General features: G+C 45.3%; 1 protein-coding gene across 2 annotated transcripts in view; it reads left to right on the top strand.

Annotated features, from left to right (window-relative positions):
* LOC126234370 (speckle-type POZ protein-like) overlaps window positions 1-24,891 on the top strand; it is an 80,061-nt gene that overhangs the window by 5,048 nt on the left and 50,122 nt on the right. For both annotated transcript variants that reach the window (XM_049943058.1, XM_049943057.1), the window contains exon 2: window positions 9,612-10,165. In XM_049943058.1, the coding sequence (XP_049799015.1) occupies window positions 9,621-10,165 (545 nt within the window). In that variant the 5' untranslated portion in view covers window positions 9,612-9,620. The remainder of the gene's footprint in view (window positions 1-9,611; window positions 10,166-24,891) is intronic.

Here is a 24,891-nt window from a genome sequence, read left to right as displayed (position 1 = left end):
GGCTTGGACATTACTTGTCCCTTTTGTAGTACCACACTTCGAAAATCCTTGTTTTTCAGGTAATTTTTCAAATTTTTGTATTTTCGTGTGCATGTAACTCTGTTTGTGTGACTGATATGGGCAAGATAAGTTCTGTGTGTGTTTAGGCCACATTAAGCTTACCACAAAAAAATTTATACCCTTTTTGAGTGAATTATATTTGCCATAGAGGGCACCGACAATATGTACCTTTTAACATATTACATTTTTTAATCACATTTTGGAATTTTTTATTTTTTCTCAGAAATATGTTGTTGGTGTTTTGATTCAGGGAGTGTGTTCTCCAAATGGATGTTACTGGGTTGTAAAAATTTCACTGGACTGTGTGGAATAGTTCCAAAGTTATTAAGACCTGAAGTTGGGTCTGAAGACAGATTGCCAGATGCGGGTTGCAATTTCCGGGTCACGCCACCTTCTTTCACAAGCCATAATTCTGGAACTAATTGGCAGGGGAACTCAAAATTTTGTACATTGAGTGTTCCACACTTGCTAGCATTGGTGTGCTAAATTTCATCCAAATCTGAGATTATCTTTCTGAAATTGGTTGAATTGACATGGAATGACCCAGATGTTATTTTAAAAGATTTTAATAAAATTACCATCAAAACACTCAGTAAAATACATTATTGTGTCCCAAATATTGTGAATATTGTTGTTTACTCAGAACATTTTGTTTACTCGAAACACTAAAAGACTGAACAACAAAATTGAGATTTGTTGCATCCTGTCTTAGGTATACTCACTGTGAGTGGGGAAGGGGTTAACATGGGACAGCATCAAAAATTTATTTTACTCAGTTCTGGAGTTCAAAATAGCAGTTCTTTAATGTCAGTCAGTAGTACTTTGAGCAACTGGAATATAGGTGAAAGTAGTGGTTCAATTCGTGAACAACTATAAAATTTTCTGTTAGCTTTCAGAACTTTTAAAGTGCCTCATGTGCACCCAGTCAATGGTAGTTTTTCTTTTCTATCATTTCTTGAGTGGGTCATAAACTGAAAGGAGGAACCGAAGTACTGCCCTGTTCAGTTAATTGGTTTACAAGAGAGGGAAATTAGTATTTCACCCTTAAGTTTCAGTGCTAGTATGATCACTGAGGTACTGAATAGATTTTAGTTCATTTACTGACTAGATCACACCAAAAAGAGTACTTTAAAAGTTTTGACACGTGTTATCTGTAAATTTGTTTGTTAGTTTTTCCTACTAGTACTTCTGTTATTACCTAGCGTACATTGGGTGCTGTCTTTATTGCTTGTGTTTATTGTTTATGTTATGTTATGTTATGTGGTTGTGGATATTAAGAGTCATAGATCGCTAATAACACACTTTTGCAGTCAAATGAACATCTACACTCCTGGAAATGGAAAAAAGAACACATTGACACCGGTGTGTCAGACCCACCATACTTGCTCCGGACACTGCGAGAGGGCTGTACAAGCAATGATCACACGCACGGCACAGCAGACACACCAGGAACCGCGGTGTGTCGAATGGCGCTAGCTGCGCAGCATTTGTGCACCGCCGCCGTCAGTGTCAGCCAGTTTGCCGTGGCATACGGTGCTCCATCGCAGTCTTTAACACTGGTAGCATGCTGCGACAGTGTGGACGTGAACCGTATGTGCAGTTGACGGACTTTGAGCGAGGGCGTATAGTGGGCATGCGGGAGGCCGGGTGGACATACCGCCGAATTGCTCAACACGTGGGGCGTGAGGTCTCCACAGTACATCGATGTTGTCGCCAGTGGTCGGCGGAAGGTGCACGTGCCCGTCGACCTGGGACCGGACCGCAGCGACGCACAGATGCACGCCAAGACCGTAGGATCCTACGCAGTGCCGTAGGGGACCGCACCGCCACTTCCCAGCAAATTAGGGACACTGTTGCTCCTGGGGTATCGGCGAGGACCGTTCGCAATCGTCTCCATGAAGCTGGGCTACGGTCCCGCACACCGTTAGGCCGTCTTCTGCTCACGCCCCAACATCGTGCAGCCCGCCTCCAGTGGTGTCGCGACAGGCGTGAATGGAGGGACGAATGGAGACGTGTCGTCTTCAGCGATGAGAGTCGCTTCTGCCTTGGTGCCAATGATGGTCGTATGCGTGTTTGGCGCCGTGCAGGTGAGCGCCACAATCAGGACTGCATACGACCGAGGCACACAGGGCCAACACCCGGCATCATGGTGTGGGGAGCGATCTCCTACACTGGCCGTACACCACTGGTGATCGTCGAGGGGACACTGAATAGTGCACGGTACATCCAAACCGTCATCGAACCCATTGTTCTACCATTCCTAGACCGGCAAGGGAACTTGCTGTTCCAACAGGACAATGCACATCCGCGTGTATCCCGTGCCACCCAACGTGCTCTAGAAGGTGTAAGTCAACTACCCTGGCCAGCAAGATCTCCGTATCTGTCCCCCATTGAGCATGTTTGGGACTGGATGAAGCGTCGTCTCACGCGGTCTGCACGTCCAGCACGAACGCTGGTCCAACTGAGGCGCCAGGTGGAAATGGCATGGCAAGCCGTTCCACAGGACTACATCCAGCATCTCTACGATCGTCTCCATGGGAGAATAGCAGCCTGCATTGCTGCGAAAGGTGGATATACACTGTACTAGTGCCGACATTGTGCATGCTCTGTTGCCTGTGTCTCTGTGCCTGTGGTTCTGTCAGTGTGATCATGTGATGTATCTGACCCCAGGAATGTGTCAATAAAGTTTCCCCTTCCTGGGACAATGAATTCACGGTGTTCTTATTTCAATTTCCAGGAGTGTATTTACACACTGAACGAGGTGAATACAATATGGCTGTACAAACATAGCACGCAGAGAGATAGACAAAAGTAAACTCAAAGATCATCAGGTCCAACAAAGACATGGCGTTTGACACCAGAGGCGCCAAGGAGCCCCTGCCCCCCCCCCCCCCCCAAGCAGTGGGGAGCACAGTGGGGCAAAGCTAGGTCACTGACCTTGCCGGCCTGGAATGGCATGGGCAGTACATAGCCAGAAGATGACAACTGAGGGCGTGGTGTGGCAGCCACGCAATGTGAAGGATCCTGCGAAGTGAGAACATGTGTGTCCTTGCTGGGCCGGAGTGACGTGGGCGGGGCGACAGTGACAGACGACAACAGAAGGTGTGGTGTGGCAGCCATGTGATGCAAGGGATCCCACGGAGTGAGAACATGAGCATCCTGCAGATTCAACTGCAATGGCATGGAACTGGCAGCAGGGGAAGGGAAGCTTGACATAGGAGTGATGCAGAGTGAAGACACAGCAGAAGTAGATGACAGTTCCAAAAGAAGCAGCTCTGCAGACAAGCTGTGTACAGTACTACATGTATGAGCCAATTCAGCAGAGGCGGCAGTAATGCAGGAGCTTAACTCCTTGCTATGTGTGTGGAGCCCATCGATCTGTGTGTGGACGTCTGATAAATAGTAGAGACTTGCAGAAATACCTTCGAGCAGAGATACTAATGTGCAAAGCATAGTCAAGGAGGCAGATATCAGAGTCATGCCGAACTCGTTTGAGCACAGAATGGTAGAATTAGAAGCGTGGTGGAACGTTACGGCCTGCAGGTCAGGGAAAGTTCGTAATGGTGTAGAAAGTCCAACCCGATCACAGGTTCATCCACATCGGTGATGTGGAAGGTCCAAGGAAAAGTCACGACCCGTGATAGGTGAAGCAACATCTTTATAGAGCCGAGGACCGCGAAAGGGGAGAGATTTGAGTCGATCAAAACAAGGTTAGCAGGAGAAAGCGTGTTGCCTGCTTGCTTGGCTGGGGGTAACGCTGACGTCAGCGCTGGTGTTGATGAGAAAGGCTGTGACATGGAGGTGTCGCACCGCTGGAGCAAGCGGTGCAGCATCGGAAGGTAGGTGCCGTGGACGATTGTGGCAGGACGTGGCGCCTAAATGTGCCCACTGGAATCGTTTGGGTATGCACAAGTAGGGAGCGAAGTTCCCATAGGTTGCGTGGTACCAGCATAGCAGGTAAGCTCGGAGGCAAGGCGGTGCGGAGTGGGCGGGGAACGCAGCTGACTGTGTCATAGCCCAAGACTGCTCAGGCTGCTGTTTGGGTGAGGTCGGCTGCTGTTGGGAGGCCGCAGGCAGTACCTTTTGTAGGCCGCCAGGAGGCAGCTCCTGGCAGGTCGCAGAGCCGCTGAGGAGCGTGCGCTGGCCCCTACCAGCAGGGCACAGAGCTGAAGGTGCAGGTGTGCCAACTGAAGGCGAAGGCGATGTTGTCTGTGACAGTCGGTGTTGGTGACATATGATTGTGTATGCCCGATCGGCCACGCATAGGTGAACCTCAAGAGGGTTGGCGACGTGAGATAGCAGGTGAAGTTGTAGGTCTGATGGTAGTTTGACTATACACAAAGTCCAAAGTGCGGCGTTTGGTAGTGTTTGATCATCAATTAATGCATGAAGGTGCTGCCAGAGCTGCGAAGGTGTGCGGTCATCGACATGCTCATCATGGATGATGTGGTGAATAGCCTCTGCTGGTGGGTGAGAAAGGCGTTCGATGAGCAATTTTTTCACCGATAAATACTTGGGCGAGGGAGGCAGTGAGAGGAGCAGATCACTGATGAGATCTGGATGAACGTGGAGGTGACTCACCATGCAGACGAAACATGTGTCATCATCTGAAATCCCGTGGATATCCAGTAGATAATCCACCAATGCAAACCAAGTCTTAGGGTTGTCCTTTTGCAACACAGGCAGCTTAGGAAACATGCCGGGTAACACATGTTGATGCAGCCCTGGGAGGCGAAGATGTGTGTGAGCAGTGTAGGAATCCCCCAACGCCGGGAGTGCAGTAGTGGTGGACGATGCGTTGCTCGAGGTCTGCGTGGGCAGGCAGCTGCAAGCAGCACATAATGTGAAGGGAGCCAGTGCAACCAATGGCATGATGTGTCCCAACTGCAGGCCCGGAAGCAGATGTGGTGTGGGTGTAACGGCCGGTGCTGTTGCAACAGCGAGAAGAAGGTGGTCGTGATGCGGCAAAGGAGGGTGCAGAAGAAACGGCCGGTGCCATTACAAGAGCGGGCGGAAGGTGATCATGTTGTAGCCACAGAGCAGTGGTCGCAGAAACTGGTGTGGTTGCAGTGATCGGAGTCACTGTGATGGCACGCGGGAAGGGGGTGCAATGATGTCAGGCATATAAGTATGTGCAACCCCGTGCGCATGGACATTCAAATTACAGTTCTTGAACATCGTCGGCACATCAGGCCAAACTGAAGGTGACTGGTTAGCCGAGGGGTGAAACACAATGTCCTTCACTCGATTATTGTTCATAATGTCACTAAGTGACGTGCACTGTCCATGTAGCAGCCGTTGCGGTTTAGTAGCACTCAACAGTGTGTATGTTGGGCCGGTTACAGTTAAATGGCCGCCGGCATGACTTTTAACCAAATGTACATTAGGAACACTAGAAAAAATGCAAGCACAGTTAATAGGGTGCGAGGCACTGGCACAAAACAACACTAGTAGATCCATTGTTCTGAAGACAATGTGGACTGGCACACAATGTCCGTTAATGATGAAAAGAAGCACAAAATCATTACCGAACACACAACAACGATGTCGGGGTCAACACTGTGGATATTATGATTCGTAGATCAGTAATAACATACTTTTGCAGCCAAATGAACATTCGTTTACACACTGAACGAGGCGAATACAATATGGCTGTATGAACATAGCACGCAGAGAGATAGACAAAGTCAAGTCACAGATCATTGAGTCCAAAGACATGGCGCTTCACACCAGAGCTCCACATGATTTTTCTTATTACTGTGTATTTTTATTTTGTCAAATTATGGTACCATTTGTGTAAACTTGCTATATTTTTTGTGCATAGTCAAATGAACATAGCAATTGTGGTGGTGAAAATAATTGTTGAACTGAAACTTCCTGGCAGATTAAAACTGTGTGCCCGACCGAGACTCGAACTCTGGACCTTTGCCTTTCGCGGACAAGTGCTCTACCAACTGAGCTACTGAAGCACGACTCACGCCCGGTACTCACAGCTTTACTTCTGCCAGTACCTCGTCTCCTACCTTCCAAACTTTACAGAAGCTCTCCTGCGAACCTTGCAGAACTAGCACTCCTGAAAGAAAGGATATTTTGGAGACATGGCTTAGCCATGTTTGCAAGGTAGGAGACGAGGCACTGGCAGAATTAAAGCTGTGAGTACCGGGCGTGAGTCGTGCTTCGGTAGCTCAGTTGGTAGAGCAGGAAGACTGCGAAAGGCAAAGGTCCCGAGTTCGAGTCTCGGTCGGGCACACAGTTTTAATCTGCCAGGAAGTTTCGTATCAGCGCACACTCCGCTGCAGAGTGAAAATCTCATTCTGGAATTATTGAACTCATCACTGATACGTATTAAACACTATTTTTTCTTCCTTTCTGTTACTCTCCCCTGTTGAACAGTTTTCCATGGACTCTTCCAATGTACTGATCCAATTTTGAAACTTGACAGTTGGTTATCATTAGTGCCTCATATGCCCCTTTGGAATTGTGGCTCATATAACAAAACAGCATTGACACTTCTGGTGTCACATCTACTCTTCAATATTTTTATAATTGCAGTTATTGGGTTTTGTACAAAGACTAACTGATATTTTTAAACATTTCACTCTAGCTGTATGTTATTTAGGATAGTTTGTGCACTGTGTAATTAATGAAGAATGAAAGTTTAGTGAACATGGGAAATGAGTTTTGTTATAAAGTTTATTGTTCATTGATCAGGAGGAAACTGCTTGTACGGAATGTTGCATGAAGGTGTATATATGTATATATCATATGAATTGTGTGAAGAGTGATGGGTGTAAAGGGACTGTAATATCACACTAAAGAGAGCAGTGGATTGGAAAGATCAGAATGACAGACAAATGTGTACATCATTGAGGCCTGTGTGTGTTCTCTGGTGGGCAGCAGTGGAATATGCTGGCTCAGCAAACAAAGCAAGAGAGAACAAAATCTAATGTGCAGGAAGACTGTAGTATGGAAAGGAAATAACCATTCTGATTAATATTAAAAACAGTCCTAGGTTGCACAATGTTCTTTATTAGTTCAAATGTAATGCTTTTCACCTGGGTAAGTCATCATCAGGTTATCTTGCACGATGTCTGTCATCACTCGTAGCAGCATAGAATAAGACCATGCTCATAAACTGTAAGCCTGACCCCTAATCAAAGTGCCATGGGCCAATCCACACTCACACAATGTATACAAAGTAATGCTTTACTAATTATGAGTGATGATTGATGATCCACATCACAAGAGATAACCTCGTGATGCCCTACCCGGGTGAAATGCATCATTTCTTAACCAATAAAGAACATTGTGCAGCTGAGGACTGTTTTCAATATTAATCACAATATGAGGCTGCTGTACCATCGTGTCACAATGAATTACAATACATTTTGGTTATTCTGACACCTTTTTGTTTGGGATAGATTTGCACCAAGGCACAATTTTATGAAACCTGTAATGCTTTTGGACGAACAGATGTTTCTGCTTCCATTCCTCTTGCCTTTGTTTGGTGATCTGCTTTGAACTGCTATAAGTTGAGACACTTCTATTGAGGCCAGGACACATTATGACATTGTGGGAAACATATGTCTTGTGTTTGTGTAATAGTGATTGCATGGACTTGGATGATGAGACTTAACACCGGAGAGGTGATATTCTTATCTGGTTGTACTCGACAAAAATAGAAAGACTTCAGTAGTCCGTTACGTAAGTAATGTGGAGAGATGTAGAATATATAGCAGTTACATACAAACAAGAAAGGAAAGTACAGAAACTGCAATTGGGTTTTATGGGTGGTTCAGCTGATTCAGGGAGTGAGAGCTCCAAATTAACAGGTCAGAGGAGTATTCCACACCAAGTAAGTGATGTATGTTTGACATACAGGCATCACGAAACTTTGTGCGTGACAGACTTTGTCTTTTTTTAAAAATAGACTCTTCTCATTTGAGACATCCTGACTGTTAAAATTAAAGAAACACAGCTGCAGGGCTCCACACAAGGAGGCCATCTAAACAGGGCTTTCCTTTCTGCTAGCATACCATATGAAACCAAGCCCATGAAGTTTTCAACACCAAAACATAGAAAATTCAAAGAGAAATCCAAACAGTCTAGACAGTAAGTATATCTAGCTCTCAGTACGAGAAGAGATCAGACAGAAGCACATGTAAACAACCAGTTATTTAAGCCCAACCCCCCTCCCAACCAATGGGCAAGCCCAAGTGACACACCTAAGGCAACTGTGTTGGATGCCTTCTAAGCTCATCAAGTGGCACTGCTTAGAGGCTGTTGAAGTACTCTGTTTCTGATGACATGGGTTTGTCTGTTGGGGGTAGTAGACAGAGGTTCAGCACTGATCCTCTCATCTTGGGTCCATCATGAATGGTTCAGTTAGCAAGAATGGTCCCCACAAAAGACAGACGACCAGTTTTCAGTCATAAGCCAGTTCACAGTTTTTGTGTGTCGGATAGTTCCACTATAGTACACAGTGAAGATTTCATTCAGCAGACAGACATTACTGTGACTGTTAATAACAGATAGAAACAAAGTGTGATGCACCAATGTGATTTGTTCTTCCAATATTTTTTTAGATTATGTCATACTATGCACTGATTTGTCACACATTTTATGACATAGTAACGGTCAGTATATGTATTTGCAATTTTGGCTGCTGTTTATCACTGACAAAAATGATTAATGGTGGTGAGTGTCAGGAAAGGTTCATTTTATTGAACTGCTTTATTATTTTCTCTGTGTCTTGTATAGCATCCATGGAAAAAAAGGTGTTATTACTTCCTGAATGAATGATTTGTGGAGTTCATTAGCTATTTGCATGTTCTAGGGGTTGTGACTGTAATCTGTTGCAGTGTTGTATAGTGTAAATCAGTTTACATACATAATACTTGGTATGTTGAAAAAGGGAACATGCTGACCATGCACATGCTTGTTTTGACATTAAGCTGTACAGTGGGTGGATTTTAAATAGAGCCCATCCTTCCACTTTGATAGGCGATGAAAGTAGAACAAGGACCTTCCAGTTTTGAATGTTTTTTTTTTTTTTATATGACTGATGATATAAACAATACACCTCTTTCTGTGTTCACTCTTCACACAAGAGTACATTAAGCAACTACACAGGTCCTAATTTGCAAAGAAAAGAAACTTGAATTTTCAGGTTTTCTTGGTGTGCTTGATTAATAGTGCTTTCAGCTGCCATCTATAACTGAGTGCAACTCATAGTGGCCCTTGCTCTCTTTGATGCTCATTTATATGTTGGAGTCCTCATTGTTATTCTGTGAAATGCACATTCCCTCGGCATTTTACAGATCTTTGAACTCTGATTGAAATAGTAGTGAGACACCAATAGTACTTCAAACTAATTTGGGTCTAAGTTTGGGATCTTGAGGTGAGAAATTCTGTGAACTTTATATTCTCCTCAAGATTAATTTATGCTGTTTTTACATGTCATACTCTGTTGTGACAGAAGATTAATACATGACACTGAGATTTAAGAGTAACTAGTAAAGAATTTTAAAGTTGTGTTTTGGCAATTTCAGGTCAGCAATATGCAACAGCCACAGGGAAGCCTACTAAGCAACCTGAGATCTTTGTTGGAGTCGGGACTGGGTGCTGACGTCTTCGTGGTGGCTGCGGATGGCCACCTGGCTGCCCACAGCTCGATACTGGTGGCTCGCAGCCCAGTGTTCGGCGTGTTACTCCGCCGGATGAAGCGGATGATCTCGATCCGCGACATGCCCATGGATGTGGTGCGGCAACTACTGACCTTCATGTACACGGATGAGGTGCCACAGCTGCAGAGTGTGGCACCCCAGCTGCTGGCACTTGCGGACAGATTCGAGCTGCCAGCGCTGAAGAAAAAGTGCGAGCAACATCTGATTGAGAACTTACGTGTGGAGAACACGCCACTGTACTGCGTGCTCGCCCGGCGGCACTCGTGTCCGCTGCTCTATAGTGCAGCCATCGACTACTTTGCGAGGCACGCTCATCAAGTCGTGTGCTCACAGGGATGGATCGAGGAGCTGACGAAGGACCCTAAGCTGGTGGCAGAGATACCCCACCAAGTGGCCAACCACGCTGTTTCAATAGCCAGGTTTGTGTGACTTAGGCTTCTGCCCACTGTGTTTGTGCCTGGTTCTAATTTATGCCCTGAAGGCTGTTGTGAACCTGCTGCATGAAAATTACTTGCAGTTTGTATGGGTGATGCAGATGTTAATCTTCTTTTCAATACGAGGCGCAAAGCGAAAACGTTGCTGGTCTTCATTTTTATTGTAGATATTGTAACAACTGCGCTCATGTTTTAACAACTGTAAGGTACACATTAGGTTTGAGTTAGATGCAAGAGTAATTTCATATATTTATGACTCATCTCGCAAGACACTGTACTTCCCCTGCTATCTGTTAATTTGGATTAGTTTTTGTAGGTCTCACACCCCTGAATCAGCTGATCCACTCATTAAACCCAATAGCAGTTTCTATACTGTCCTATCTTGTTTTTATGTAACAGCTCTCATATTGCCATCAAACGCAAGGTTATTAATTGTGTATTATATTGCAGTTTACTGAGGATGGGGAAGAAACATTTTCAGCAGTCCACATTAAATTTACAACAGTTTGCATTCAATTTTAAACTGCTCACAGTAAAATTTGTAGCCGGCCGGTGTGGTCGTGTGGTTCTAGGTGCTTCAGTCTGTAACCGTGTGACCGCAATGGTCGCAGGTTCGAATCCTGTCTCTGGCATGGATGTGTGTGATGTCCTTAGGTTAGTTAGGTTTAAGTAGTTCTAAGTTCTAGGGGACTGATGACCACAGATGTTAAGTCCCATAGTGCTCAGAGCCAGTAAAATTTGTAAATGGCAAACAAGCATCAACCTCAGTGCACTTATGTACTTTAAGGAAAAGGAAATACATGTTAGAATATGGCACGATTATTTCCTTTACCAGGAGACAGATTAGCTGGCTGTTTTTCAAGGATTTCCCTGCTTGGTGGGGAAGTGGCTATGTACGTAAAAAACAGTATTCCATTTGCATCCATAGACATATCACGGCACTGCACTGAACAGGTATTTGAATGTTGCGCAGAGTCAGTTGAATTTAGTGAAACTAAACTTCTAATTGTTCTTGTTTACAGGTCCCCTAACTCTGACTTCAGAGAATTTTTGCTCAAGCTAGAGATGGTTCTTTATTCACTTTGTAGGAAGTACTGGAAATTAGTTATATGTGGTGGCTTCAATATAAATGTTGTATATGATGGTGCATGATCTGAGGAAGATTGTGTTTTTTCAAAGCAGGGTGCAGGGGAACAGTAGCACAGCCATAGATATTATTTTTATTCATTCTTCATTACTAGATGGGCATTCTGTTAGTAAAAGGGTGAATGGCCTTTCAGACCACGATGCACAAATTTTAACACTAAAAGGCTTTTGTACTGAAACAATTGTCACATATAATTACAAACTATGTAGGAAAGTTAATCTAACAGAAACAGAGAGTTTTTTTAAACCTTGTCAAGGAACAAGAGTGGCAGGATGTTTATAGTGCCGGTAACACAGATGACAAATATAATGCTTTTCCTAACACATTTCTCATTCTCTTTGAGAGTTGCTTCCTAATAGAATTTTCTAAATGGGGTACTAGCAGTAATAGGCAGCCCGGGTGACTGACTAGTGGGATAACGATATCACGTAGAACAAAGCGGGAATTATATCAAAATGTTAGAAGTAGTCACAATCAAGCTACAGTAGCACGTTACAAACAGTATTGTAAGATGCTTAAAATGTTATTAGGAAGCCAAAGAGTATGTGGTATGCAAATATAATAGTTAATTCCCAGGATACAATTAAAACATTTGCTCAGTTGTAAGGAAGTGTCTGGCCAGCAGCAAAAGGTAGACGATATAAAGTCAGTTCATAGTAAAAATATTTCTGTTATTGATAAATCAGATATATGTACAGTATTTAACAATAATTTTCTGAGCATTGTTGGAGAATTAAATAAAAAATTAGTTTCTACAGGGAATCATATAACTTCCTTGCCAAATGCCTTTCCGAGATTGACCTCTGAAATACTCCTCTGTGATACAGACAAGGGGGAGATTGAGTCAATAATTAAATCACTGAAGACTAAGGATTCTCATGGATATGATGGAGTGCATAGCAGAATATGCTGCACATTTAGCCCTGTATTTAGCCATATTTGTAAATTTTCCTTTAGGCATGGTCAGTTTCCTGAATGATTAAAGTACTCAGTAGTAAAGCCGCTTCATAAAAATGGAGAAAGGAATAATGTAGACAATTTTAGACCTATTTCTATGCTATCAGTGTTTGCTAAAGTTATTGAAAAGGCTGTGTACGTAAGGATAATTGATCATTTTATATTGCACGATTTGCTATCAAATGTACAGTTCGGCTTTAGAAGTCGTCTAAGATGGGTTAAACAAAAGGTTTTGAACACTAGGCATATTTTTTGATTTAACTAAGGTGTTAGATTGTGTTGATCATAAATACTGCTCCAGAAGTTGGACCATTACGGAATACGGAGAGTAGCTCACGATTGGTTCACCTCTTACTTTAGCAACAGACAGCAAAAGGTCATTATTCACAATGCTGAGAATGGCTGTGAAGTGGAGTCTAAATGGGGTATGGTCAAGTGGGGGGCGCCCCAGGGATCAGTGTTGGGGCCACTCCTCTTCCTTATTTATACAAAGGATGTGCCCTCTAGTATTATGGGTAACTCTAAAATATTTCTGTTTGCTGATGGCACTAGCTTGGTAATAAAGGATGTTGTGTGCAACATTGGCTTGGTTTAAAAAGTGCTGTTCATGACCTAAGTTCATGGCTTGTAGAGAATAAACTAACACTAAATCACAGTAAGACTCTATTGCCGCCCGCTGTGGTCTAGCAGTTCTAGGCGCTCAGTCCGGAACCACGGGACTGCTACGGTCGCAGGTTCGAATCCTGCCTCGGGCATGGGTGTGTGTGATGTCCTTAGGTTAGTTAGGTTTAAGTAGTTCTAAGCTCTAGGGGACTGATGACCACAGATGTTAAGTCCCATAGTGCTCAGAGCCAAGACTCTGTTTTTACAGTTTCTGACACACACTTCAACAAAACCTGAAGTTTTAATTTCACAGAATGGGCATATGATTAGTGAAACTGAACAGTTCAGATTTCTAGGTGTTCAGATAGATAGTAAACTGTCATTGAAAGCCTACATACAGGATCTTGTTCAAAGACTTAATTCTGCCATTTTTACTGTCCGAAAGGTATCTGAAGTGAGTGATAATTCAACATGAAAATTAATCTACTTTGCTTATTTTCATTAGCTTATATTGTATGGTATTATATTTTGGGGTAACTCTTCCCATTCTAAAAGGATATTTTTGGTTCAAATGGGTGGTTCGGGCAATAAGTGGTGTAAGTTCATGAAACTCTTGTCAATCCCATTAGTCTGGGTATTTTGAGATTGGCTTCTCAATATATATATATATATATATATATATATATATATATATATATATATATATATATATAACAGAGGGAAACATTCCACGTGGAAAAAATATATCTAAAAGAAAGATGATGAGACTTACCAAACAAAAGCGCTGGCAGGTCGATAGACACACAAAAAAACACAAACACACACACAAAATTCTAGCTTTCGCAACCAACGGTTGCTTCGTCAGGAAAGAGGGAAGGAGAGGGAAAGATGAAAGGATGTGGGTTTTAAGGGAGAGGGTAAGGAGTCATTCCAATCCCGGGAGCGGAAAGACTTACCTTAGGGGGAAAAAAGGACAGGTATACACTCGCACACACACACATATCCATCCACACATACAGACACAAGCAGACATATTTAAATATGTCTGCTTGTGTCTGTATGTGTGGATGGATATGTGTGTGTGTGCGAGTGTATACCTGTCCTTTTTTCCCCCTAAGGTAAGTCTTTCCGCTCCCGGGATTGGAATGACTCCTTACCCTCTCCCTTAAAACCCACATCCTTTCATCTTTCCCTCTCCTTCCCTCTTTCCTGACGAAGCAACCGTTGGTTGCGAAAGCTAGAATTTTGTGTGTGTGTTTGTGTTTTTTTGTGTGTCTATCGACCTGCCAGCGCTTTTGTTTGGTAAGTCTCATCATCTTTCTTTTAGATAAAGAAAGATGATGAGACTTACCAAACAAAAGCGCTGGCAGGTCGATAGACACACAAACATACACACAGAATTCTAGCTTTCGCAAACAACGGTTGCCTCGTCAGGAAAGAGGGAAGGAGAGGGAAAGACGAAAGGATTTGGACTTTAAGGGAGAGGGTAAGGAGTCATTCCAATCCCGGGAGTGGAAAGACTTACCTTAGGGGGGAAAAAAGGAAAAAAGGATGGGTATACACTCGCACACACACACATATCCATCCGCATATACACAGACACAAGCAGACATTTGTAAAGGCAAAGAGTTTGGGCAGAGATGTCAGTCGAGGCGGAAGTACAGAGGCAAAGGTGATGTTGAAAGACAGGTGAGGTACGAGCGGCGGCAAATAGAAATTAGAAATTAGCGGAGATTGAGGCCTCGCGGATAGCGAGAAGAGAGGATATGCTGAAGGGCAAGTTCCCACCTCCGGAGTTCTGACAGGTTGGTGTTAGTGGGAAGTATCCAGATAACCCGGACGGTGTAACACTGTGCCAAGATGTGCTGCCCGTGCACCAAGGCATGTTTAGCCACAGGGTGATCCTCATTACCAACAAACACTGTCTGCCTGTGTCCATTCATGCGAATGGACAGTTTGTTGCTGGTCATTCCCACATAGAAGGCTTCACAGTGTAGGCAGGTCAGTTGGTAAATCACGTGGGTGCTTTCACACGTGGCTCTGCCTTTGATCGTGTACACCTTCCGGGTTACAGGACTGGAGTAGGTGGTGGTGGGAGGGTGCATGGGACAGGTTTTACACCGGGGGCGGTTACAAGGGTAGGAGCCAGAGGGTAGGGAAGGTGGTTTGGGGATTTCATAGGGATGAACCCAGAGGTTACGAAGGTTAGGTGGACGGCGGAAAGACACTCTAGGTGAAGTGGGGAGGATTTCATGAAGGATGGATCTCTGCCCTGAAATGAGATCCATCCTTCATGAAATCCTCCCCACTCCACCTAGAGTGTCTTTCCGCCGTCCACCTAACCTTCGTAACCTCTTGGTTCATCCCTATGAAATCCCCAAACCACCTTCCCTACCCTCTGGCTCCTACCCTTGTAACCGCCCCCGGTGTAAAACCTGTCCCATGCACCCTCCCACCACCTACTCCAGTCCTGTAACCCGGAAGGTGCACACGATCAAAGGCAGAGCCACGTGTGAAAGCACCCACGTGATTTACCAACTGACCTGCCTACACTGTGAAGCCTTCTATGTGGGAATGACCAGCAACAAACTGTCCATTCGCATGAATGGACACAGGCAGACAGTGTTTGTTGGTAATGAGGATCACCCTGTGGCTAAACATGCCTTGGTGCACGGCCAGCACATCTTGGCACAGTGTTACACCGTCCGGGTTATCTGGATACTTCCCACTAACACCAACCTGTCAGAACTCCGGAGGTGGGAACTTGCCCTTCAGCATATCCTCTCTTCTCGCTATCCGCCAGGCCTCAATCTCCGCTAATTTCTAATTTCTATTTGCCGCCGCTCGTACCTCACCTGTCTTTCAACATCACATTTGCCTCTGTACTTCCGCCTCGACTGACATCTCTGCCCAAACTCTTTGCCTTTACAAATGTCTGCTTGTGTCTGTGTATATGCGGATGGATATGTGTGTGTGTGCGAGTGTATACCCATCCTTTTTTCCTTTTTTCCCCCCTAAGGTAAGTCTTTCCGCTCCCGGGATTGGAATGACTCCTTACCCTCTCCCTTAAAGTCCAAATCCTTTCGTCTTTCCCTCTCCTTCCCTCTTTCCTGATGAGGCAACAGTTTGTTGCGAAAGCTTGAATTTTGTGTGTATGTTTGTATTTGTTTGTGTGTCTGTCGACCTGCCAGCACTTTCATTTGGTAAGTCACATCATCTTTGTTTATATATATATATAAATAAAAACAAAGATGATGTGACTTACCGAACGAAAGCACTGGCAGGTCGATAGACACACAAACAGACACACAAAATTCAAGCTTTCGCATTTCCCACGTGGAATGTTTCCCTCTATTATATATATATATATATATATATATATATATATATATATATATATATATATATATATATATATATATATATATATATATATATATATATATATCTAAAAATCCCCAAACCACCTTCCCTACCCTCTGGCTCCTATCCTTGTAACCGCCCCCGGTGCAAAACCTGTCCCATGCACCCTCCCACCACCACCTACTCCAGTCCTGTAACCCGGAAGGTGTACACGATCAAAGGCAGAGCCACGTGTGAAAGCACCCACGTGATTTACCAACTGACCTGCCTACACTGTGATGCATTCTATGTGGGAATGACCAGCAACAAACTGTCCATTCGCATGAATGGACACAGGCAGACAGTGTTTGTTGGTAATGAGGATCACCCTGTGGCTAAACATGCCTTGGTGCACAGCCAGCACATCTTGGCACAGTGTTACGCCGTCCGGGTTATCTGGATACTTCCCACCAACACCAACCTATCCGAACTCCGGAGATGGGAACTTGCCCTTCAGTATATCCTCTCTTCTCGTTATCCGCCAGGCCTCAATCTCCGCTAATTTCCAGTTGCCGCCACTCATACCTCACCTGTCTCTCAACAACTTCTTTGCCTCTACTCTTCCACCTCGACTGACATCTCTGCCCAAACTCTTTGTCTTTAAATATGTCTGCCTGTGTCTGTATGTGTGGATGGATATGTGTGTGTGTGCGAGTGTATACCTGTCCTTTTTTCCCCCTAAGGTAAGTCTTTCCGCTCCCGGGATTGGAATGACTCCTTACCCTCTCCCTTAAAACCCACATCCTTTCGTCTTTCCCTCTCCTTCCCTCTTTCCTGATGAGGCAACAGTTTGTTGCGAAAGCTTGAATTTTGTGTGTATATTTGTGTTTGTTTGTGTGTCTATCGACCTGCCAGCGCTTTTGTTTGGTAAGTCTCATCATCTTTCTTTTTAGGTATATTTTTTCCACGTGGAATGTTTCCCTCTGTTATATAAAAAGAAAGATGATGAGACTTACCAAACAAAAGCGCTGGCAGGTCGATAGACACACAAACAAACACAAATATACACACAAAATTCAAGCTTTCGCAACAAACTGTTGCCTCATCAGGAAAGAGGGGAAGGAGAGGGAAAGACGAAAGGATGTGGGTTTTAAGGGAGAGGATAAGGAGTCATTCCAATCCCGGGAGCGGAAAGACTTACCTTAGGGGGAAAAAAGGACAGGTATACACTCGCGCACACACACACATATCCATCCACACATACAGACACAAGCAGACATATTTAAAGACAAAGAGTTTGGGCAGAGATGTCAGTCGAGGTGGAAGAGTAGAGGCAAAGAAGTTGTTGAAAGACAGGTGAGGTATGAGTGGCGGCAACTTGAAATTAGCGGAGATTGAGGCCTGGCGGATAACGAGAAGAGAGGATATACTGAAGGGCAAGTTCCCATCTCCGGAGTTCGGATAGGTTGGTGTTGGTGGGAAGTATCCAGATAACCCGGACGGTGTAACACTGTGCCAAGATGTGCTGGCTGTGCACCAAGGCATGTTTAGCCACAGGGTGATCCTCATTACCAACAAACACTGTCTGCCTGTGTCCATTCATGCGAATGGACAGTTTGTTGCTGGTCATTCCCACATAGAATGCATCACAGTGTAGGCAGGTCAGTTGGTAAATCACGTGGGTGCTTTCACACGTGGCTCTGCCTTTGATCGTGTACACCTTCCGGGTTACAGGACTGGAGTAGGTGGTGGTGGGAGGGTGCATGGGACAGGTTTTGCACCGGGGGCGGTTACAAGGATAGGAGCCAGAGGGTAGGGAAGGTGGTTTGGGGATTTCATAGGGATGAACTAACAGGTTACGAAGGTTAGGTGGACGGCGGAAAGACACTCTTGGCGGAGTGGGGAGGATTTCATGAAGGATGGATCTCATTTCAGGGCAGGATTTGAGGAAGTCGTATCCCTGCTGGAGAGCCACATTCAGAGTCTGGTCCAGTCCCGGAAAGTATCCTGTCACAAGTGGGGCACTTTTGTGGTTCTTCTGTGGGGGATTCTGGGTTTGAGGGGATGAGGAAGTGGCTCTGGTTATTTGCTTCTGTACCAGGCCGGGAGGGTAGTTGCGGGATGCGAAAGCTGTCGTCAGGTTGTTGGTGTAATGTTTCAGGGATTCCGGACTGGAGCAGATTCGTTTGCCACGAAGACCTAGGCTGTAGGGAAGGGACCGTTTGATGTGGAATGGGTGGCAGCTGTCATAATGGAGGTACTGTTGCTTGTTGGTGGGTTTGATGTGGACGGACGTGTGAAGTTGGTCATTGGACAGGTGGAGGTCAACGTCAAGGAAAGTGGCATGGGATTTGGAGTAGGACCAGGTGAATCTGGTGGAACCAAAGGAGTTGAGGTTGGAGAGGAAATTCTGGAGTTCTTCTTCACTGTGAGTCCAGATCATGAAGATGTCATCAATAAATCTGTACCAAACTTTGGGTTGGCAGACCTGGGTAACCAAGAAGGCTTCCTCTAAGCGACCCATGAATAGGTTGGCGTACGAGGGGGCCATCCTGGTACCCATGGCTGTTCCCTTTAATTGTTGGTATGTCTGGTCTTCAAAAGTGAAGAAGTTGTGGGTCAGGATGAAGCTGGCTAAGGTAATGAGGAAAGAGGTTTTAGGTAGGGTGGCAGGTGATCGGCGTGAAAGGAAATGCTCCATCGCAGTGAGGCCCTGGACGTGTGGAATATTTGTGTATAAGGAAGTGGCATCAATGGTTACAAGGATGGTTTCCGGGGGTAACAGATTGGGTAAGGATTCCAGGCGTTCAAGGAAGTGGTTGGTGTCTTTGATGAAGGATGGGAGACTGCATGTAATGGGTTGAAGGTGTTGATCTACGTAGGCAGAGATACGTTCTGTGGGGGCTTGGTAACCAGCTACAATGGGGCGGCCGGGATGATTGGGTTTGTGGATTTTTGGAAGAAGGTAGAAGGTTGGGGTGCGGGGTGTCGGTGGGGTCAGGAGGTTGATGGAGTCAGGTGAAAGGTTTTGCAGGGGGCCTAAGGTTCTGAGGATTCCTTGAAGCTCCGCCTGGACATCGGGAATGGGGTTACCTTGGCAAACTTTGTATGTGGTGTTGTCTGAAAGCTGACGCAGTCCCTCAGCCACATACTCCCGACGATCAAGTACCACGGTCGTGGAACCCTTGTCCGCCGGAAGAATGACGATGGATCGGTCAGCCTTCAGATCACGGATAGCCTGGGCTTCAGCAGTGGTGATGTTGGGTGTAGGATTAAGGTTTTTTAAGAAGGATTGAGATGCAAGGCTGGAAGTCAGAAATTCCTGGAAGGTTTGGAGAGGGTGATTTTGAGGAAGAGGAGGTGGGTCCCGCTGTGACGGAGGACGGAACTGTTCCAGGCAGGGTTCAATTTGGATGGTGTCTTGGGGAGTTGGAACATTAGGAGTAGGATTAGGATCATTTTTCTTCGTGGCAAAGTGATATTTCCAGCAGAGAGTACGGGTGTAGGACAGTAAATCTTTGACGAGGGCTGTTTGGTTGAATCTGGGAGTGGGGCTGAAGGTGAGGCCTTTGGATAGGACAGAGGTTTCGGATTGGGAGAGAGGTTTGGAGGAAAGGTTAACTACTGAATTAGGGTGTTGGGGTTCCAGATTGTGTTGAAAGGAATTTTGAGGTTTTGGAGGGAGTGGAGCTGGAAGTGGGAGATTGAGTAGATGGGAGAGACTGGGTTTGTGTGCAATGAGAGGAGGTTGAGGTTTGCTGGAAAGGTTGTGAAGGGTGAGTGAGTTGCCTTTCCGGAGGTGGGAAACCAGGAGATTGGATAGTTTTTTGAGGTGGAGGGTGGCATGCTGTTCTAATTTACGGTTGGCCTGTAGGAGGATGCTCTGAACAGCCGGTGTGGCTGTGGGATAGGAAAGATTAAGGACTTTTATTAAGGATAGGAGTTGACGGGTGTGTTCATTGGCTGAGTTGATGTGTAGGTGCAGGGTTAGGTGGGTGAGGGCAATGGATTGTTCAGTTTGGAACTGGTATAGGGACTGATGGAAGGAAGGGTTGCAGCCAGCAATTGTTAGCCTCATTTCCATAATCTGCCACCACCATACCACTACTTTTAATACATCCTCACGTAGTTTTTTCGAAATTTTCCCGAATTTCTCCACCCTTTAACGTGTTTTGGCGGCAACACAACCACCTAACTTTTATGCACATCGTTATCTACCTACACCATTTCACCACAGGATCAACATAACCCAGCTCCAACCAACCCCTTTTCGCCTCTTTTCACACCAGATCTCCATTTGCTTTCTACTTCACCCTTATCTCTCCCCACATATTTTTATATTCATTTTCATTTCAGCCTCATGTTACACTTTCGACCTTCTAGTACCATGTCACCCGCACAACACCCCCACAATGACCCCATTAAGTTTTATTTACATTCCCTCCGCAGACATGCCTTCGCCCTAGCCAGATTACGCTCCCATATTCTATTTTCTCAGGCTTGTCTCACATTTGGCATTACCCCCAAAGGCCTCACACTTAAAGTTCCCATCTCTGGCTGCAACCCTTCCTTCCATCAGTCCCTATACCAGTTCCAAACTGAACAATCCATTGCCCTCACCCACCTAATCCTGCACCTACACATCAACTCAGCCAATGAACACACCCGTCAACTCCTATCCTTAATAAAAGTCCTTAATCTTTCCTATCCCACAGCCACACCGGCTGTTCAGAGCATCCTCCTACAGGCCAACCGTAAATTAGAACAGCATGCCACCCTCCACCTCAAAAAACTATCCAATCTCCTGGTTTCCCACCTCCGGAAAGGCAACTCACTCACCCTTCACAACCTTTCCAGCAAACCTCAACCTCCTCTCATTGCACACAAACCCAGTCTCTCCCATCTACTCAATCTCCCACTTCCAGCTCCACTCCCTCCAAAACCTCAAAATTCCTTTCAACACAATCTGGAACCCCAACACCCTAATTCAGTAGTTAACCTTTCCTCCAAACCTCTCTCCCAATCCGAAACCTCTGTCCTATCCAAAGGCCTCACCTTCAGCCCCACTCCCAGATTCAACCAAACAGCCCTCGTCAAAGATTTACTGTCCTACACCCGTACTCTCTGCTGGAAATATCACTTTGCCACGAAGAAAAATGATCCTAATCCTACTCCTAATGTTCCAACTCCCCAAGACACCATCCAAATTGAACCCTGCCTGGAACAGTTCCGTCCTCCGTCACAGCGGGACCCACCTCCTCTTCCTCAAAATCACCCTCTCCAAACCTTCCAGGAATTTCTGACTTCCAGCCTTGCATCTCAATCCTTCTTAAAAAACCTTAATCCTACACCCAACATCACCACTGCTGAAGCCCAGGCTATCCGTGATCTGAAGGCTGACCGATCCATCGTCATTCTTCCGGCGGACAAGGGTTCCACGACCGTGGTACTTGATCGTCGGGAGTATGTGGCTGAGGGACTGCGTCAGCTTTCAGACAACACCACATACAAAGTTTGCCAAGGTAACCCCATTCCCGATGTCCAGGCGGAGCTTCAAGGAATCCTCAGAACCTTAGGCCCCCTGCAAAACCTTTCACCTGACTCCATCAACCTCCTGACCCCACCGACACCCCGCACCCCAACCTTCTACCTTCTTCCAAAAATCCACAAACCCAATCATCCCGGCCGCCCCATTGTAGCTGGTTACCAAGCCCCCACAGAACGTATCTCTGCCTACGTAGATCAACACCTTCAACCCATTACATGCAGTCTCCCATCCTTCATCAAAGACACCAACCACTTCCTTGAACGCCTGGAATCCTTACCCAATCTGTTACCCCCGGAAACCATCCTTGTAACCATTGATGCCACTTCCTTATACACAAATATTCCACACGTCCAGGGCCTCACTGCGATGGAGCATTTCCTTTCACGCCGATCACCTGCCACCCTACCTAAAACCTCTTTCCTCATTACCTTAGCCAGCTTCATCCTGACCCACAACTTCTTCACTTTTGAAGACCAGACATACCAACAATTAAAGGGAACAGCCATGGGTACCAGGATGGCCCCCTCGTACGCCAACCTATTCATGGGTCGCTTAGAGGAAGCCTTCTTGGTTACCCAGGTCTGCCAACCCAAAGTTTGGTACAGATTTATTGATGACATCTTCATGATCTGGACTCACAGTGAAGAAGAACTCCAGAATTTCCTCTCCAACCTCAACTCCTTTGGTTCCACCAGATTCACCTGGTCCTACTCCAAATCCCATGCCACTTTCCTTGACGTTGACCTCCACCTGTCCAATGGCCAACTTCACACGTCCGTCCACATCAAACCCACCAACAAGCAACAGTACCTCCATTATGACAGCTGCCACCCATTCCACATCAAACGGTCCCTTCCCTACAGCCTAGGTCTTCGTGGCAAACGAATCTGCTCCAGTCCGGAATCCCTGAAACATTACACCAACAACCTGACGACAGCTTTCGCATCCCGCAACTACCCTCCCGGCCTGGTACAGAAGCAAATAACCAGAGCCACTTCCTCATCCCCTCAAACCCAGAATCCCCCACAGAAGAACCACAAAAGTGCCCCACTTGTGACAGGATACTTTCCGGGACTGGACCAGACTCTGAATGTGGCTCTCCAGCAGGGATACGACTTCCTCAAATCCTGCCCTGAAATGAGATCCATCCTTCATGAAATCCTCCCCACTCCGCCAAGAGTGTCTTTCCGCCGTCCACCTAACCTTCGTAACCTGTTAGTTCATCCCTATGAAATCCCCAAACCACCTTCCCTACCCTCTGGCTCCTATCCTTGTAACCGCCCCCGGTGCAAAACCTGTCCCATGCACCCTCCCACCACCACCTACTCCAGTCCTGTAACCCGGAAGGTGTACACGATCAAAGGCAGAGCCACGTGTGAAAGCACCCACGTGATTTACCAACTGACCTGCCTACACTGTGATGCATTCTATGTGGGAATGACCAGCAACAAACTGTCCATTCGCATGAATGGACACAGGCAGACAGTGTTTGTTGGTAATGAGGATCACCCTGTGGCTAAACATGCCTTGGTGCACAGCCAGCACATCTTGGCACAGTGTTACACCGTCCGGGTTATCTGGATACTTCCCACCAACACCAACCTATCCGAACTCCGGAGATGGGAACTTGCCCTTCAGTATATCCTCTCTTCTCGTTATCCGCCAGGCCTCAATCTCCGCTAATTTCAAGTTGCCGCCACTCATACCTCACCTGTCTTTCAACAACTTCTTTGCCTCTACTCTTCCACCTCGACTGACATCTCTGCCCAAACTCTTTGTCTTTAAATATGTCTGCTTGTGTCTGTATGTGTGGATGGATATGTGTGTGTGTGCGAGTGTATACCTGTCCTTTTTTCCCCCTAAGGTAAGTCTTTCCGCTCCCGGGATTGGAATGACTCCTTATCCTCTCCCTTAAAACCCACATCCTTTCGTCTTTCCCTCTCCTTCCCCTCTTTCCTGATGAGGCAACAGTTTGTTGCGAAAGCTTGAATTTTGTGTGTATATTTGTGTTTGTTTGTGTGTCTATCGACCTGCCAGCGCTTTTGTTTGGTAAGTCTCATCATCTTTCTTTTTAGATATATTTTTCCACGTGGAATGTTTCCCTCTGTTATATATATATATATATATATATATATATATATATATATATATATATATATATGGTTATAATAGAGGGAAGCATTCCACGTAGGAAAAATATATCTAAAAACAAAGATGATGTGACTTACCAGATGAAAGTGCTGGCAGGTCGACAGACACACAAACATACACACAAAATTCTAGCTTTCGCAATCAACGGTTGCCTCGTCAGGAAAGAGGGAAGGAGAGGGAAAGACGAAAGGATTTGGGTTTTAAGGGAGAGGGTAAGGAGTTATTCCAATCCCGGGAGCGGAAAGACTTACCTTAGGGGGAAAAAAGGACGGGTATACACTCACACACACACACACATATCCATCCACACATATTCAGACACAAGCAGACCTCTTTAAAAACAAACTATTATAACCATATCATTAATTTGAACCCAACAATTACGTTTGTTATTGTCGCTGTTGCATTTCGAGATCTTTCCTGTCGTCTTATTTTCTCTTTCTGTTTTTACCAGTAGTCTCACTTTGTATTCACCTTCCCCTTTTTACCATAATACAATTTTTTCCCGCCTATATATACTCAATAATACGTAACCCACTTCCAAACCATAACAAAAAAAAAAAAAAAAATTATTTTCCGCTTTCAACACTGCCGCTGCTTTAAAATCCACCGTTTCTAGTTCAATAACAGCTGCTTTCACGTATTAAACAACCATTTCGGCTAGTTCTAATAACTTTCACTTTATTTCCACTTCCGTTTTTCGCACATCACTGATCATTTTTAGCCGCTCCCCACAGGTTTTAACGCCATTATTTCTCTGTCAGACAATTGTTAGCCCGATTTTCGTAAATCTTTCACCACAACACCACTCCTTTTAATACATTTACACGTTATTTTCGGAATTTTCCCGAATTTCTCCGTCCTTTAACGTGTTTTAGCGGCAACACAACCACCTAACCTTTATGCACATCGCTTCTACCAACCCAAGTTCACCACAGGATCAACTTAACCAACACTTTTTCG

The sequence above is a fragment of the Schistocerca nitens genome, chromosome 2, assembly GCF_023898315.1.
Source record: "Schistocerca nitens isolate TAMUIC-IGC-003100 chromosome 2, iqSchNite1.1, whole genome shotgun sequence".
Lineage (NCBI taxonomy): Eukaryota > Metazoa > Arthropoda > Insecta > Orthoptera > Acrididae > Schistocerca > Schistocerca nitens.
This window is presented reverse-complemented; position numbering and strand designations above follow the sequence as displayed.